At 46.5% G+C, this 16086-nt stretch overlaps 4 protein-coding genes across 18 annotated transcripts; 1 reads left to right on the top strand and 3 right to left on the bottom strand.

The window, feature by feature from the left end:
* Positions 1-363: 363 nt before the first annotated feature.
* On the bottom strand, positions 364-1777 carry LOC130532672 (allograft inflammatory factor 1-like). 3 transcript variants are annotated; one of them, XM_057045434.1, is made up of 7 exons: positions 1662-1777; positions 1493-1515; positions 1217-1278; positions 1064-1130; positions 931-972; positions 630-795; positions 364-535 (listed from the first exon to the last, which is right to left on the bottom strand). In XM_057045434.1, exons 1-7 carry the CDS (start codon positions 1775-1777, stop codon positions 448-450), a joined length of 564 nt encoding a protein of 187 aa, XP_056901414.1. In that variant the 3' UTR covers positions 364-447. The 3 variants fall into 3 exon arrangements, with proteins under 3 accessions (XP_056901414.1, XP_056901415.1, XP_056901416.1); XM_057045435.1 differs by lacking the exon at positions 931-972; XM_057045436.1 differs by lacking the exons at positions 1493-1515; positions 1662-1777 and adding an exon at positions 1369-1487.
* LOC130532669 (uncharacterized) lies at positions 1617-3332 on the top strand. Of its 6 annotated transcripts, XM_057045429.1 has the most exons (7): positions 1617-1898; positions 1984-2283; positions 2359-2661; positions 2747-2950; positions 3017-3055; positions 3140-3186; positions 3271-3332. In XM_057045429.1, exons 1-7 carry the CDS (start codon positions 1835-1837, stop codon positions 3295-3297), a joined length of 984 nt encoding a protein of 327 aa, XP_056901409.1. In that variant the 5' UTR covers positions 1617-1834; the 3' UTR covers positions 3298-3332. The 6 variants fall into 6 exon arrangements, with proteins under 6 accessions (XP_056901409.1, XP_056901408.1, XP_056901407.1 ...); XM_057045428.1 differs by having other exon boundaries at positions 2359-2637; positions 3140-3332; XM_057045427.1 differs by having other exon boundaries at positions 3140-3332.
* On the bottom strand, positions 3171-8473 carry LOC130532665 (steroid 21-hydroxylase). Of its 8 annotated transcripts, none has more exons than XM_057045413.1 (19): positions 8360-8473; positions 8078-8269; positions 7900-7989; positions 7665-7819; positions 7484-7579; positions 7299-7409; positions 7120-7206; positions 6913-6993; positions 6718-6831; positions 6433-6599; positions 6245-6348; positions 5552-6171; positions 5120-5392; positions 4754-5038; positions 4443-4682; positions 4103-4357; positions 3735-3997; positions 3630-3655; positions 3171-3554 (listed from the first exon to the last, which is right to left on the bottom strand). In XM_057045413.1, exons 1-12 carry the CDS (start codon positions 8457-8459, stop codon positions 5924-5926), a joined length of 1545 nt encoding a protein of 514 aa, XP_056901393.1. In that variant the 5' UTR covers positions 8460-8473; the 3' UTR covers positions 3171-3554; positions 3630-3655; positions 3735-3997; positions 4103-4357; positions 4443-4682; positions 4754-5038; positions 5120-5392; positions 5552-5923. The 8 variants fall into 8 exon arrangements, with proteins under 8 accessions (XP_056901393.1, XP_056901391.1, XP_056901396.1 ...); XM_057045411.1 differs by having other exon boundaries at positions 3735-3839; XM_057045416.1 differs by having other exon boundaries at positions 3735-3776.
* Positions 8474-8753: 280 nt separating this feature from the next.
* LOC130533167 (tenascin-N-like) lies at positions 8754-15435 on the bottom strand. The gene is made up of 14 exons (XM_057046379.1): positions 13920-15435; positions 13715-13846; positions 11564-13642; positions 11370-11492; positions 11128-11271; positions 10864-10983; positions 10628-10783; positions 10443-10555; positions 10231-10363; positions 10001-10152; positions 9827-9923; positions 9588-9749; positions 9212-9375; positions 8754-9125 (listed from the first exon to the last, which is right to left on the bottom strand). The coding sequence occupies exons 1-14, from the start codon at positions 15109-15111 to the stop codon at positions 9027-9029; spliced, it is 4866 nt and encodes a 1621-aa protein (XP_056902359.1). The 5' UTR covers positions 15112-15435; the 3' UTR covers positions 8754-9026.
* Between the last annotated feature and the right edge of the window lie 651 nt (positions 15436-16086).

The following is a 16086-nucleotide window of genomic DNA, read 5'->3' as shown; positions in this document are numbered from 1 at the left end:
ACATTTATTAAATAAAATAGTCTAAGATAAATTATTCCCTGGCCCTGTGTTTTGCAGAAGCTGCATATTTTATCATTCCACAGATCAAATAATCACGTTGAATCCTGCAGATCCTAGATGATATAGAATTTTAAAAAGAATTCAAACAACTATCCCTTTTAAAACCACTGACTACAGATGAAAAATAGCCTCTTGGCTAACTTTGGCTCATTTACAGCAATGTTATTAATGTACTCTGTTCCCGTTGAAAGAAGAAAAAAATAATTTACATATTCTCTTTAGCAAAGATCCGTTGTAGTTAAAAGATTTAATTTGCCTTTAACACTAAATGTGCACCATGGCAGTGACCTCAGAAGACTAAAATTCCCCTTGTTTCTATTTTTATTGAAATAAAAATGAGAAACATTTCATTAATTTACACAGTTTGTGGTGCAAATTGGATCCCATTCAGGGCAGGTCTGAAAAGGTTTTGCGACCAGGTGGACCAACGACTTTTGACTCCTGCTCCTTCCCCATTCCTTCAAACATCAGGATCCTTCAGTGAGAAAAACAGTAAAGGATATTATATCATGTACATGTCGTCACTAGAAACCCACAGCTTCTTTAAGGTAGATGGCGTTCGTACTCACAGTTTGAGAATTGCATTTCTTTTCCCCAGCATCATATTTAGGAAGTCGTGGTAGCTGATTGTGTCTTTCGAGGCCCCACCAATCACCTCTGACATCATCTTTTTCAGTTCTAGGTGAGTCTTGGCCACTCCCAGTTTTTCAAGCATCCGTTTTAACCCCATTATGTCTAAAACAGAACAAATGGATGTTTTTGTTTCCGACCTGGGAAGGCAGCTTTGCAAGTCAGTCAAGGTAAAAATGTAAACAGTAGCTGTGTTTAAAAATAGTCTGGTTGCTAAAAATAAGACGTGTGCACGCGTACCTATGTCTCCTTGATCATTGAGATCAAACTCCATGTATTTATCTGTAAAACAGGGAATTGTGATTCTAAAAGCTCTGCCTGAGCACCAGTTCTGAAGCACTTATTTAAAACACCAGTAAATTGAAGCACTCACTTTTAAACATTTCAAGTTTGGAGCCAAGGTCCTCCTCTTCGGCATATTGAGGATCTGACTGAAAAGCCTTGAAAAATAATAATCCAGCAAAAAGAACACGATAAAAAGCATGTTTTGTTTTTAAATATTTCCAATAAACCACTGGAGTTTCACCTCATTGATCGAGTTCAGTTTCTCTTCCTGGTGACTTTTGAGAAGTCCATACGCTTTGCCTCCTGCAACACAAGGAAACATCTCATGAATCAAGTCCCAAATCACTCAGTACAACAGTAAAACACACACCCCATTTTAGTTTTTAGCCAAACCTTGAACATTTTTCTCCATTTCCACGCGCAGTGGCTCGCTAACACCAACTAGAACGTGCCAAAACAACTAATGGTATTTCTGTCAACCCTCAAGAGGAAATGAAGTGTCAAAAGTTTCAGTTACCTCTATTCTGGTTCCTCTGTAGGCTGCAACACGCACAAGGACAACGTAATTACCCAGAGGGGGAATTACATATTTAGACTGAACAGAAAAAAGTGCATTTACACTGAAAATTTAAAAAAGTGCACCTTATTGGCTAAGGGGCCTGCAGTGTGCTACATGACTACCTCACCTGTGCCGCTGTGACAGCTCGAGATCTCTACTGGCCAAAGGGAAGTGCACCTTTGCTGCCCTGTGGTTAAAAGGCAGGTTCATGCGGCCGTGGAGTGAGCTAAAAAAGAGCTGCATATAAATGAAGCTGCACACAGTTGGCTCGTGTTTAGGTTCCTTTTAGTTGGAGAGACAATGGAATGTTTTCCTCTGTATGTTCTGGGGCTTATGGTGCTGGTGGCCAAATCGCAGGATACCGGTGAGTCAATAGGTCTGTTTTTCTCTTCACCACCTCCTTCTATGCCGACTGTCCTCTCTTATGTTTTTCTTGCTTCATGTCGCAGTGATTGCAGTCTTAGACAGAGACACGGTTCTTCACTGCGCTGATTCTGAGGTGAATCTAGAGAGCTGCCACAGAGTCAGATGGGTTAAATATTCTAAACACGCCAGGCAAATCCTCCTTTCCAAGCCTAAAACGCTCAACTTCCCTGATGCTGAACGAGTGGAATGGAGACCTGATGGAAAGAGAAACCTTTCTCTTTGGCTGACCAGGGTGCAACCATCAGACACGGGGCTGTACAGCTGTGAAATCTGGCGAGGCTGGGACCGTGTTAACGTCCGAAACACGTCTTTAACATTCAAAGGTGAGATTTACTGCAACCCTCAACACTCCTTTGTGGATAAACCATGTGCCTTGAAAAGAAACGCTCCCCTTCCAGAGTGCAGTGGCCTGCCGGCTGTGAGGGCGGTGAAGGGCGCCTCCGTCAACCTGACCTGCCCGCTGGACGACAAGATGGCGACCCTGCCTGGACCCATAAACGTCTCCTGGGTGATGCTGAAAGTAGCCAAACCTTTACCAATCGCATCAGAACGGGCCGAAGTCAACGGGACGTCGCTGTCCTTCAGGTCTGTTGTTGGGAAGGATGCAAGCTGGTATAGATGCAACTACACGCTGGGAGACGGTCACCGCTGCTATGACATTAATCTGCAGGTCCAAGGTCAAGTGCTGAGCCATTACGAAGGTCAGATCTTTTTATTTCAAGGCGAATAACAAAACATATAACATAACGAATAACAAAACATATTATCACTATGATCGTGCATCAGATTCAGAGCTCTCCTCAACGCCTGTGATGGAATCCAGGGAGCAGGAGGATGAGGAGGTGATGGAGGTGCAGCAGAGCATCAAACCTTTGGCTGCCGCTCTGACCGCCATCGCGGTCGCCATGGCTGCCGCAGCGGCTGGATTATTCATTTACTGCAGATGCAAGAGTCACGCAGTGGCACCAGGAGCTCAGGCCTTCGAAGCAGGTCTGAAGGCTTCACTCCCGCAGTCGTGCGGCAACAGCAGCGTTACTGTGCGCTCTCTCCCCACAGGTGCCCCCACCAGCTCATACGACGAGTACGAGAACACGGGTGAGCAGAGCGCCGCAGCCCACTCTGCTGCCAATGTTCCGCTCTTTATATGACCCGCTTTCATTTCATTTTTTAATCTTGCAGACTACGCAGTCTACAAACACAGCAGCATATATCAAGAGGCTCCTCAAGTATCTTTATTAAAATACTGTAAAAACATCACATTTGGGTTCACGTCACAAGAGGTGTAATGTTGTTTTCTTCCTCTTTTGCAGGTTGGCATTAATTCTTTCAGTTACTGAAAAGGTTTCCCTCCTGACCTGGACACCCCCCCCCCCCCCCAAAAAAAAAAAACCTGGCTTAAACCTTTTGAATTGCTCTTCAAAGAATTCTGTGAATTTTCCTCTTGAACTTTGGTGGAAAAACCCCAAAACAAACTACAGTTATGGTTTGAATTCTAGTTGACAGGCTGCAATAAATGATAAAAACTCTCAGCGGCCTCTTGTGTTGGTGGTTCCGGTGACTCATTTTGATCCTGACAAACTTCGTAAATGTGAACCTGCAAAGAGGAAACGCAGTTAGTGTGATTTTCAGATAAAGAGCAAAGGTTCAAACCAAGGGTGTCTCTTCTCACCAGTCCGAGATTCAACTGTGCGTCACCTGAAAAATGGAGATGGAGTTCAGGCTTCTTCATTTGCTGATGTGCGTAAAGGTGTACTCACTGATCCAGTTTCAGTACCGGATTCTGCGTCCTGCTGTCGCCTGCAGTGCACGTAGATTCCTGCAGCAGCGAGAACCGTGAGCAGAGTGAGGGGAAGAAGAAGCCACGCGGGCGACCACGGGGCTGAAAACAGTCGGCTGTTAGGTTCAACTCTGCTCCTCTCCCCTGTGGTTGCCATGGTGATGATCTCTCCTGTTCTGTGCCAGATTGCGTAACAGGCTGCACCTCTAGTCTTCTGTGTCCTCATATTTTGACCTTGCTTTACCCAAACTGTGCTGATTCTATTGAAAAACCTCAAATTTGTAATTAAACGACCCAGTTATGGTGGCTCCGGTCCACCGGGGGTTCCGGCTCTGCCCCTGAAGGCCAGTTGGAGGCGTACTCACAGTTAATGGCGCGCCACTTCGTCGAGGCCGTCACGACGCCATCGCTGAGCACCAGGCAGGTTAGATGATCCGCTGCTGCCGATGAAACGGGCAGAACCAGTCGGTTCCTCAGGGTCCTGTTAACACTCACTGATGCGTTCTGCCAGCCGTCTGCCCCGCCTCCCCTCCAGGCCAAACTGGAGTCTCCCTTGCACTCTCCGGCACAGGTGAGCACGCAGGTCAAGGCGAGGTGCCCCCCCACTGACTCGGCTGTAACTGTACGGACACACATGGGAGAAGATGTAAAAGGTGGGAAGGGCGGGGCTCAATTCTGGGTTCGGGCCCACGTTCTCACACTCACCCTCCAGGGTTTGCAGGCTAATTCTGTTAAAGACCCTCTGCCGATCAGCGGAGTCTAAACACTGGTACTCTCCAGCATGGACGGTGCCGACCTTTGCAATGATCAGGGACGAGGAGCCTCTGCTCAGCGCCTCCCCGCCCAGGTCCCACTCCACGCTCCCACCCATGCCAAGAGAGGAAGTGTTGTGACAGGAGAGTGACACTGACTCACCCACTGAGGCAAACACTTTCTCAATACCATCTGAAAAAGACACACGGCTGCTTAGGAGTTCATTCTGCCCCCTTTTGGGGGGTATTTCTGGACTTTACTACCTCTCACTGTTGTTGTATGAGTGATGGAGGCTTTCAGCGTCCCGTTCTGGTACATGCAGCATTTCCATTTTCTGCGATGGTCAGTCGGTTTAGTGTTGATGAGCAGTTTTGAGAAGCACTCAGAGGGATTTTCTATGTGAAATCTTTTCCCGCTTGACAGCGTATCATGTTCAGATCTCCACTCCACATGAAAACCTCTGTTAATACAGCGTCTGTAGCCCTGATAGGTGTTTAGGAAACATTGAAGCTCTATGGTGCCATCTGCTGGACGGGAGCTCTCTGTAACTGGGACGTTCAAATACATTATAAAAATATAGTTAGCAGCCTAACCAAAGATATGTTTTGCAAACAGGATATCTCACTCACTTTCAATAATATAAAGCGAAACGTTTGAATGAATTCCGTTGCTGTGGCATAAATATGTGCGTGCATCGGTCAAAATCAGATCATTAATCTTCAGGGAGCAGTCCTTTAGGAGTCTAAATCTGGGCATGTATGGATCCATCACCGTTCCAGCGTTCACCACTGCAGATACGGACCCAAACTCCCCAATCACGTTCCAGCTGACAGAGGAGCAGGTGTTAACGGTTGGAACTCCGCACGGCAAGGTCACGTCATCTCCCCTTAACACAACCTGATCTGCGGGTGGTGACAGCAGAGCTTTTCAAATCTTTTCTGTCGAAATATCATTTGATTAAAAACTATTTGGAAATGGAAGGAAGAGTACCATCAGTCCAGAAGTTCCACTGAAAACTGTACACTTAATAGAGGATTTTTTTTATTTCCCCCCATAATTACCTGATTTTTGTAATCCTGCCCGTGTCAAAGAAAGAAGACAGAGTAGCGGTAAAGACAGAGAAGTCGTCGTCCTCCTCCCTGAAGCCATCTTCATTTTGGCATTGATTGCTACATCCTCTTCCAAGCCCACTGCAGCAGCATTTGCAAAACACTTTTTCAGGAAATGAGAGTGATGCAACTCTTTTTCTCAGTGCATGAGTGGTACACTGCTATTTTTGCATTTCAATCATTTGAAAAACACTTCAGCCACACAAAACGCATGCGCGTCTGCAAAGAAACCATTCGAGATTTGGATAAGATGTATACTTTTTTTATTTCCAATGTTATTTACATTGTAACCTTGTTTATCTGCACACAGAATGTCCAATAAGATTAAGGCCCAGTCCGGGGACGTGCTATGACTGTAAAGGACTTGATTTTAAGCACGACGCTAGCCACCCCCCTCAGGTCGGGCAGAGCTGCTTCACTGTCGGGAAGGACGAAGCAAAAATCTCTCAGCAGGTATGCAGTGAAGAGAAAGAGCTCCATCTTAGCCACAGTCTCCCCCAGACAGAGTCGCGCTCCGCCTCCGAAGGGGATCAGGGCGCGGGTGGAGCCCCCTCCTCCCTCCAGAAAGCGCTCTGTAACAGACAGAGTGGGTTTAAAGAAATACTTCAACAGGTATGAAGAACGGGCCCCTGAAGAGAGTCGCACCAGGTTTGAAGCTATACGGGTCCGACCAAACTTCGGGATCGTGGTGAGCTCCAAACAGATTAGGGATGATGATTGTGTTTCTGGGGATGAAGTAACCTGCAATACTGAACATCAAAGTCAAAACAATGTTAACAGGAGAAGCTATTTTTATTAGTTAAACACATTCTGTGGGCCTTAGTCCTTCTGACCTGCTGTCTCTGACGGCTTTGTGCGGCACCGCCAGTGGGGCGACGGGCCTGAGCCTGAGAACTTCATGTATGAGCGAGCAAAGGATGGGGAGCCTCTGTCTGTCACTGTATTTGGGGTAACGTCCCTCCAGCACCGTGCACAGCTCCTCGTAGACCTTTGTCTGAAACTAAAGATGAGCAAGGGAGACGATGAGATCCAGCCCAGGGTGTGTATATATGAACGTAGTTGTACAGTGGGGCGGAAAGGGGTTGTGTGTGTGTGTGTTTTTTGGGGGGGGGTCGTACCTCTGGTCTGTGCAAGAGGAAAGCCACAGTCCAGTTCAGCCAGGCTGCAGTGGTCTCGGACCCCCCGATGAGAAGATCTACAGTTGCCATGTGGACATGCATGTCTGTCAGGACCTGGAGACATCAACAATGGCATCCAGGTCTTTAAGACCCCAACAACGGAACACACACTGCAGCGAAGAACGGTGATCTCACCACTCCAGGTTCTGTCTGATGCCTGTCAACCCCTTCAAGGAGAGATCCTGTGATCACATCTGCCCTTCTGTGCCCCTCTGACTGCGCACAGCACAAAACACACTGGTTGATTTAACAGAAACACTCCCCAGTTCAAGTCTGATTTATTGTTTCGCTCATGCTCCCGAGAACCATCCAAGGAGCCTCGCTGATGGGTCTGAGCTTCACCTTGAACTGGTTGAGAAGTTTCCTGATGATTTCATCTCTCCTGCTGACCTCCCTCAGGAGACGAGAAAACACGGGATTGGGGAATTTCTTGTGGAAAACAGACAACACAACATAAGCCGTCGTGCTGCAGCCAGTGTCGGCCTGTCCTAATACTGCACAGTGGAATAAACAGCACTGACTCTGAGCAGAGGGAACGTATCAAGAGCAGAGATCCAAGTGGAGCCCCAGACAGCTACAATCTCATTCAGACAACGGTGCAGCTGTTGCAGCTCTGAGGAGCTTTTGTCGTACTGTAAAACACGGAGAGCAGTGTTTAAATCAGGATTCCAGGACTCGGAATGCCACGGGGACAACAAATACTCACTTCTTTTCCAAACACCAAAGTAGTGATGACGTTACTGGCGGCCACAGTAAAATCCTCAGACAGATCCACGGCGCCGCCCTGATAGTCAACCAACACCTGTAAACAGTTGCATTCCGATATTTTATTTTATTTTATTTCCAGCTGTCGATCACATGATGGGAAGCTCCTCGTGTCCTGTCACCTTTCTCAGTTGGAGCGCTTGTCTCTCTATCACATTGTGCAACGAGTGCTTGCAACAGCGCTGCAGGGCGCCGTGGACGAGGCGGCGAAGGGCCTTCCACTCCTCTGTGTAGTCCCCCAGAGAGATGTTGCGCCCGCCGCCGGACACGATATCAGCTTACAAAAGGTTACGAAAGGTCATGAATGCCATCGTGCGGCTCACAGGAGCAATGCTTGGGCAAAATGAATGGTTTTACCAGTGTATGAGACAGCTCTCCCAGCAAAGTCGGACCATTTCTTCACCAGCGCCTCTCTTATGATGTCGCTGCTGTTGAGCACAATCATGGCTGCAGAAAAACACAGAAGAGTATTATGAGGTTTATGATCTATAGAGGAGAAATCACTATTTCTGAATATGCAATTCCGTGCGATTACTTGTGTTTCCACATTTAAGGCGGTAGATGTTCCCGTACCGCTTTGCCAGGTTGGTCAGGTGTATCGGCAGGTGGTCGTGCATCAGCTCCGTCATGTTGCCGATGAGAAAGCGACAGGGAGGACCAGGGATGGGAGGAGATGAGGGCCGGAGAGGGAGCTGCCAGGGGGACAGCGGCAGGTTCCGTTTCACAGCTGGAGGAGCAGAGAAAGACGAACAAAAGAGGAAAGAACACATTCGATCAAGGTCAATCAAGTGCTTTCCAACCATAACTCAATACTCACTTTCCTCGTGGTATTTCTTAACACATTTGTCCCTCAGTAACATCAGCAGTAAAACAAGGAGGGCCGCAGCTCCGATAGCTGCAAGTACTTCCACTGACATGTTCCGCCTTCTTGCTTAATCCAAATCTGAAAAAGAGGCTCAACACCCTCCTTCCCTCATTTATAGTTCTCTCTTACACCACTGAGCTTCGTGGATTGTTGATGTTTTGACTAAAACCAAGGACATCCACATATCTACGTAGATTAAAATGGATGTGGCCCACATGTAACAACAGACAGCCCCATAAACACGGCGAAGGGCACGATAACATATCAGTGTGGTTGAGCATTGGCAGTCGCTATAGTTTATGTTAACATTTAAGCATATCTGTGAGGCAACCAATGTAGAAAAAAAGAGAAACAAGCTTTAGACCCACATTAGCCACATTTATTTCAATACAATGAGACAGTGCATATTTCAATACAGTAGCTGTGAGGTGATGTACCACGACATCAGAGGCACAAGAGTAGAAATGTATACAACAGGGAACTGGGCGATGTGCCCTGTTCCGTTGTGATATTTCCAGAGGGAAAAAAAACATACAAATCAAGCTAAGGGTGCTGAAAGTGGAACTATGTGACAACTGTCAGGGTTTAAGGTTGAAAACCCGCAAGGACTGCTGGGTGCTTAGTCATGAGTTGCAGGAGAGAACCTTGATGGTCTGAACTTCATCTCAGTGAAGGGAATGGAGACATCTTTCCCTTTCCAGTCTATCCAGACGATTCCCTGTGAAGAACACAGAAAGAAAAGGTGAGAACAATCACTGTTGTGGTGGGTGACAGAAGGTCACCTCTGCAGGGGATCAGCCGTACCTGATTGTTATGGTTGGCCCCGTAAATACCGTTGAGGTTGGTCTTGTAACAGTTCTTGTACCACCAGCCTCCCATGTAAGCCCTGGCACAGTGGATTCCCAGAGGATCAGGGTTCTTGTCCCAAGATGAGAATGGACGGCTGTTATGGTACCTCATGGAGTCACCTGACAGAGCAAAAGAAAGATTATTTCTCCTCCTCATCTTTCCTTACTTCCACTGTGGCTCATGTCCTTGGGCCACAATGCATCAGTTATGTTCCAGAATATAAAGCTAACCGGACTTCTAACCAAGTTTCTGTTCAACAGCCAGGGGTGGTGGTGCATTACTTGGCCTTATTATTTCTACCATTGGGTGTCTTCCTCACTAAAATTGTCACCTGCATTTCCGGTGTAACCAGACACTGTCAGAGTGTAGTGCCTCTCCTTTGAATCGATGGAGAAGTTAGCATAGTGAGCATAAACAGTTTTATTTCCATATCGCATATCCACTCTCAGACTCATGGGGCCGATGCTGGTCAGGTTGTAGAGAACGTCATTTCCTGAAATAGCCGAAAATAAAGATTTAAAAAAAGAAAATTAAAATGATTGAGATAAGAAAATCCTGCATCAACTTTACCGAGCCAGAATTCTTCACTGAGGTTTCCGAATCCGGCGCTGTACTCAGTCCAGGTTCTGTAGAAATCCGTCCTTCCATTCATCCTCCTCTGGAACACCTAGGAACACACATCACATCGTCATTCTTCCACTTTCTTCCCATTCAAAGTTGAAGAATGCAGCAGTTTGTCCTCACTGTCCAGCCGCCTCCATCGGTCTCCATGTCACAATACACGCGGACCGACCGTCCCTCTTTTCCCTGGGGGTAGATGTCCACCTCCCCTGACTCCAGAGCTCCGTTGAGTAGCTCCTGGGAGCAATCAGTAGGGAAGGGGAACCGTAGTTTGCCTGAACGACAAAAAAGCAAACAAATGAAATATTACGGAGATACTGATAATTTAATTTTTAATTAAAAAAAAAAGATACCAGTGATGAATTCTGTTGTGACTATAGATGTGTAGCGGCCATCTCTCTCTCCCTGAACCAGAACAATGTAACGCGACATTGGCAGCAGGCCTGTCAGCTTATACTCTGTCATGGTTCCATCCAAGATCACCTCCTGATGAAGAAACAGGAGTTAATCTACACTTCTTTCTATCCTTTACTGCACTGGTTAGTGCTTCTGCTTAGACCTTCACCTTTGTCTCCTCTCCAGCCACCTGGTAGATCAGCCTGTAGCTATGGTAGACGACTGTGGAGGTTCTCCAGACGATCACTGCGTAGCGGGCGCTGACCTCACTGGCTTTGACCACTGAGGAACATAGAAGCAAAAGTGTTTAGCTGACACATCTGGTAGAAATGTTCATCTCTTCTTTGATCTTACAATTAGCAGTGGTAAATGTGGTTGAGACGGCCATGCTCTGGTGACTGTCCTTCTGACTCAGGACTTTAACTGTGTACACGGTGCCTCTCTGCAGGCCTCTCAGCTGGTGTTCCACCGAGTTCCCAGACAACATCACAGTCACGGTCACATTAGGAGCTGTGGTAAAAGGAGAGTTCATCAGACTCGGCTTTTCCGTTCACGTGTTTTCATTAACTCGTTTCATCGCCCACACTCACTCTTGGAGGACTCATAGCTGATGATGAAGCGATCTACTTTTCCCAAACTGGGGGTCCATTGCAGCAGAGCTTTGGTATCTGTCACGTTGACGACTCTAAGATGTGTTGGAGGGGCGGGTACTGCCAAGAGAAGAAACACAAGGCTAAAATTGTGCGTTGTAGCTACCCCAGTTACCTGCGCAGGCTCTTGAACCATACCCTCACAAGTACTTCCTGAGTAAAGGTTAACAGGTCTGTCTACACTGTAAACTCATGAAAGTGTACCTGTGGTTATGATGGATGTTAGAGCATCACTCTGGGTTCTGCCTTGTGTAGCCATGACAGAAACTATGTAGGAGGTTCCGACAGATAACTTGGTGAGAACCACATGAGATTGCTGAGAGCTCACGGTCACATAATGGTACTCTCCTAATCAGCACAGGTAAATAAAGACAATTAGTATTTGTTGATTGATCAATTATTGAGTGTTTTGTTGTATCTCGGGTACTGTCAGCATTCGAACAGACCTGTGACAATGTTGGTGTATGTGATCCGGAAGGCCGCGTACGTTGTCTTTGGTTTGGACCAGGAAACACTGAGGGAGGACTCTGTCACATTACTGAAAACCATCTCTGTGGCTGGTTCTGGACCTGGAGAGAGAAGAGGGGACTGTTTCCATCTGCATTGCTGACCTATAGTGGACAACATTGACAGACTTTACCTGTGACTGTGGTTACTCTGTGGATCTTTGACCTCCTCTGTGCTGCACTGCCGTAGATTTGAAGGACATACGCTGTGTTTGGCCGAAGGTTGCTGAACTCCACAGAGCGCACGTTTCCAGGGATCACCATGGAGATTCTTCTGGTTTCAGCTTTGCCTCTTGACTCAGACACCACAGTGGTGTTGCTGCTTTCAGTCGGTACCTGGACTCTAGCCGTTGTGTTCTTTATCGTGTAAGTCTTGACTTCTTCAAAAGTCTCCTCCTCAAACTCCTCATGATCAACCTGGGTACCTTCTGTCAACGATTCTGTCCTGATCAATGTGAAGTTTTTGAACATTCCTTGTGGTGCTGACCACATGAGAGTGAAGCTGTAGGAGGAGACATTGGCAACCTTCACCGAACCTAATCCAGATCCTCCCAGAACCCTCACACTGCCAGAGCCTTGCGTTGTTGTTTTGTCCCGCGTGTCCTGACCCTCACTCAATATTGACACCCCTGTACCATTAACTAAATCCTGACTCCTCTGTAAAACTTTGTCTTCTGTGTCTTTTACAGTTTTGATAACTTCAGTGCTTTTGTTGTCAGTGGATTGCGAAGGCATTGCATCTCCTTTGACCTTCTTGATGTTTTTCTGGCCAACTGATTGAACAACACTCTTCTCCGGTAGAGTAGAGTGCTCCGAAGACTCCTTCTCTACTTTTTTTTTAGTTCCAACACTTTTGGACAGAATTATCAAGGTTTTTGAGGAACTAGTTGATGTCTTTACATTACTCTGGGTTCTGTTTGTTTGAGGTTCATCTTTTAACTGTTCAGAATTAGAATATGTTTTGCTGGTAGTTCCAAGTTTTACTTCAGGTTTTTGTACCTTTTTAGAAGCTGTCACTGTTTTTTCTTTGCGGGATTCCTCTTGGTTTCCTTTATCATGCTTCACTTGAACCTGAGAAACAGTTGGGTGAGTGGTCTTTGCTGCTCCAGAGTCTTTAGTAGGTGTTTTCTTTGTCGAAACTTCTTGCTTTGTTTGTGTTTTACTGAGACTCAGTTTAGTGAAAGTTCCGGTAGTCACTTTGGGTTTAGCATCAGCATCTTTGATTTCAGTAACCTTCTTCTGTTCCTTCCCCTGCAAAAGAGTGCTCTCTCCTTCCATAACCTTCTTCTCCTTTCCCTGCGAGATAGTGTTCTTTCCTTCCATAACCTTCTTTTCCTCCTTGCCCTGTGAGAGAGTGTTCTTTCCTTCTGTAACCTTCTTCTCCTCCTTTCCTTGCGAGAGAGTGTTCTTTCCTTCCATAACTGTTTTCTCCTCCTTGCCCTGCGAGAGAGTGTTCTTTCCTTCCATAACCTTCTTCTCCTCCTTTCCTTGCGAGAGAGTGTGCTCTCCTTCCGTAACCTTCTTCTCCTCCTTTCCTTGCGAGAGAGTGTTCTTTCCTTCCGTAACCTTCTTCTCCTCCTTTCCTTGTGAGAGAGTGTTCTTTCCTTCCGTAACCTTCTTCTCCTCCTTTCCTTGCGAGAGAGTGTTCTTTCCTTCCGTAACCTTCTTCTCCTCCTTTCCTTGCGAGAGAGTGTTCTTTCCTTCCGTAACCTTCTTCTCCTCCTTGCCCTGCGAGAGAGTGTTCTTTCCTTCCGTAACTGTTTTCTCCCCCTTGCCCTGCGAGAGAGTGTTCTTTCCTTCCGTAACCTTCTTCTCCTCCTTTCCTTGCGAGAGAGTGTTCTTTCCTTCCGTAACCTTCTTTTCCTCCTTTCCCTGTGAGAGAGTGTTCTCTCCTTCCGTAACCTTCTTCTCCTCCTTTCCTTGCGAGAGAGTGTTCTTTCCTTCCGTAACCTTCTTCTCCTCCTTGCCCTGCGAGAGAGTGTTCTTTCCTTCCGTAACCTTCTTCTCCTCCTTGCCCTGTGAGAGAGTGTTCTCTCCTTCCGTAACCTTCTCCTCCTTGCCCTGTGAGAGAGTGTTCTTTCCTTCCGTAACCTTCTTCTCCTCCTTGTCCTGTGAGAGAGTGTTCTCTCCTTTGGTCTGGGCACTGCTTTTGTCTTTTTCTCCTTGCACTGTCACTGTCTTCCCTGTTGATTTGGCCTTTCCTTTGACAGCTTCTGAAACAGCATTAATACATGTTCCTGTCAAGGACTCTTTAGTAAATTTAGATGATTTTTCCCCCCACTTACTTTTGATACACTCAGCTCCTTGGGCACACTTGCTGCAGTCTGGCCCCATGAACCCCTGCTGGCAGACACATTTCCCCTTCTGGCATTCCCCATTGCCACTACAGTCATTTGGACAGTTGACAGAACACGGACCTGCAAAACAACAAAAGCAAGTTATGAAATGATCGTATGAAAAGTTGGATCTAATAGAACCAGAATATCCTACAGTTATCCTTTAGGGAGGACATCTCTTTTTCCAAGCGGGCCACACGCTCCTTCAGGGCACTCATCTCAGTCTCACACCCCCCTGAACAGCCACCGGGCAACAAGCTGATCTTATGGGTCATAACCAAAGGAGCTCCGGGCTTCAGCTTCAACTCCTGCTCCTTAATGTTGACTGACTCACAGCCATCACTGATGACCACCTGGATCTGTTGTGCTGCGGCAGGCTTCTCTTTTGGAGTTATGTCTTTGCTGTTTGAAGCTGCTTGATTAGCAGATGTTACTGCAGAACCTCCAGCTGTTATGTTCTTTGTTGGAGCAGCTGGAACTGCTGCAACCTTCTTTGCGTCGCTGCTGGATGGAGATTTATCTACAACAGTCTGATTGACTGAGGGTGCTGACTTGTTTTTGGCAACTTTCTGACCACTGGCAGGGCCTGTCTTTGGAGATGTTGACTGAACATTTTGAACCACAGGGGGGGCGGGTTTGTCTTTGGCAGTCTTCCCATCACTGGTTGAAGAGGATTTGACTGTAACGGTCTGATTTAGCACAGGTTGGAGTTTGTCTTTGGTGGTTTTGATGCTGTTTGTTGATGCAGACCTTGTGGATGCTGACTGAAGAGTTGGACCTCCAGTGGGGGCAGTCTTCTCTTTTGGAGACTTCCCATCATTGGCCAAGGGAGGTTTGACTGTAACGGTCTGATTGAGCACAGGTTGGAGTTTGTCTTTGGTGGTTTTAGCACTGTGGTTTGAGGCAGACTTTGTGGACGCTGACTGAAGGTTTAGGGCTCCAGCGGTGGCGGGCTTGTCTCTGAGAACCTTCACATTAGTAGCTGAAGGGGATTTTGTGGAAACAGTTTGATTAACTGCTACTGCATGCTTGTCTTTGTTGGCGATGGTGCCACTGGCGGGAGTAGACTTTACTGCTACTGACGGAGTGGTTTGGATTACTGATGGGCTGGGTTTGCTTTTGGCGGTCGCAGGAGCAGGCAAAACTGTTTGATTGACTGTGCTTGGCTTTAGGGTTGTGGGAACGGCCTTTTTGGGGGGGGCTGCAGTGGTTTTCGGTTTCGACGGGGTGAAAGCGGCATTAAGTTTGGTCACATCGCTTCCTGCTGGGTTTCTCCTCTCATTGGATGTGGATTGGAATGATGGAAATGGGGTGAGAAGGAGGAGAAGTCCAAGAGTAAACAGCATCTCGGGCTCAGAGTGAAATCCAGAGACAGAAAAATTAGGAACTCCTTTCTAAAGTACTCTGCAGAAAAACAAACAAAAGAGACACAAAAGTGAGGTATGGGTGCATCAAGTCTATCAGATCTTTGTCAGGTCATCTTTTGTTGCTTTTTTTTAACAAAATGGATCCTGCTGTCTGCTCCTTCTCAACCAGCTTCACATTCACAAAGTTCCCATTTTTAATTAAATCTTGAAAATCGACATGACAAAAACGTAGTATAATTAAGGCTTGCATCCATTTATGCAGCTGTAATAGAATCTAGAGTGAAAAAGTGTTGAAACTGAACAAAATAATGGATAAAAAATCAAAGCGAGAGGGCCGTCAAGTTGCAATGTTTTCAGTCAATGGTTTGACTTTAAACAGGAAGGAAGACGGCGACTCGAGTAGGAAGTACCAGGCGTCTACAGGCAACAGTGTATCACTGTATAGAACCGTGAGACACTGTATGTCTTTCACTATACAGAAACTTATATAATCCTCTCCACCCGCAAGTCATAAAACCGCTCACAAAAATATTTAGAGTCTGAGAGGAGTCAATCTGCGAGACTGCAGATGTATTGAGATGCTGCGCGTCATTGGCAAGGCAACTTTAAATGTGTTGCCTGAAATAACGGACTCACTGGCTGTGACAAAAACTGAGATATTAAAAAAGAGAGATAAAAGTGTAAACTGTCGCAGTAGCATCTGTCTACCTGGACGAGAAAATAGTAGATGAATCAAAAGGATGTCTCCCTTTTACCTGCCATTCGGAACCGTCCACTGCTGAACCAAACATCAGATCTTAAACACATTCATCACTGTTGAAGCATCAGCACACACAGAATTCCAGGTCCAGCTTAAACGGGTCAAGTTGACCACATCAAACCTTCCACTTACCAGAACGATACTCTGCTTCTCGGCTTTGTCTTCGTCTTTGTGTCCATCCGACTGCCTGAACG

This window comes from Takifugu flavidus, chromosome 10, assembly GCF_003711565.1.
Source record: "Takifugu flavidus isolate HTHZ2018 chromosome 10, ASM371156v2, whole genome shotgun sequence".
Lineage (NCBI taxonomy): Eukaryota > Metazoa > Chordata > Actinopteri > Tetraodontiformes > Tetraodontidae > Takifugu > Takifugu flavidus.
This window is presented reverse-complemented; position numbering and strand designations above follow the sequence as displayed.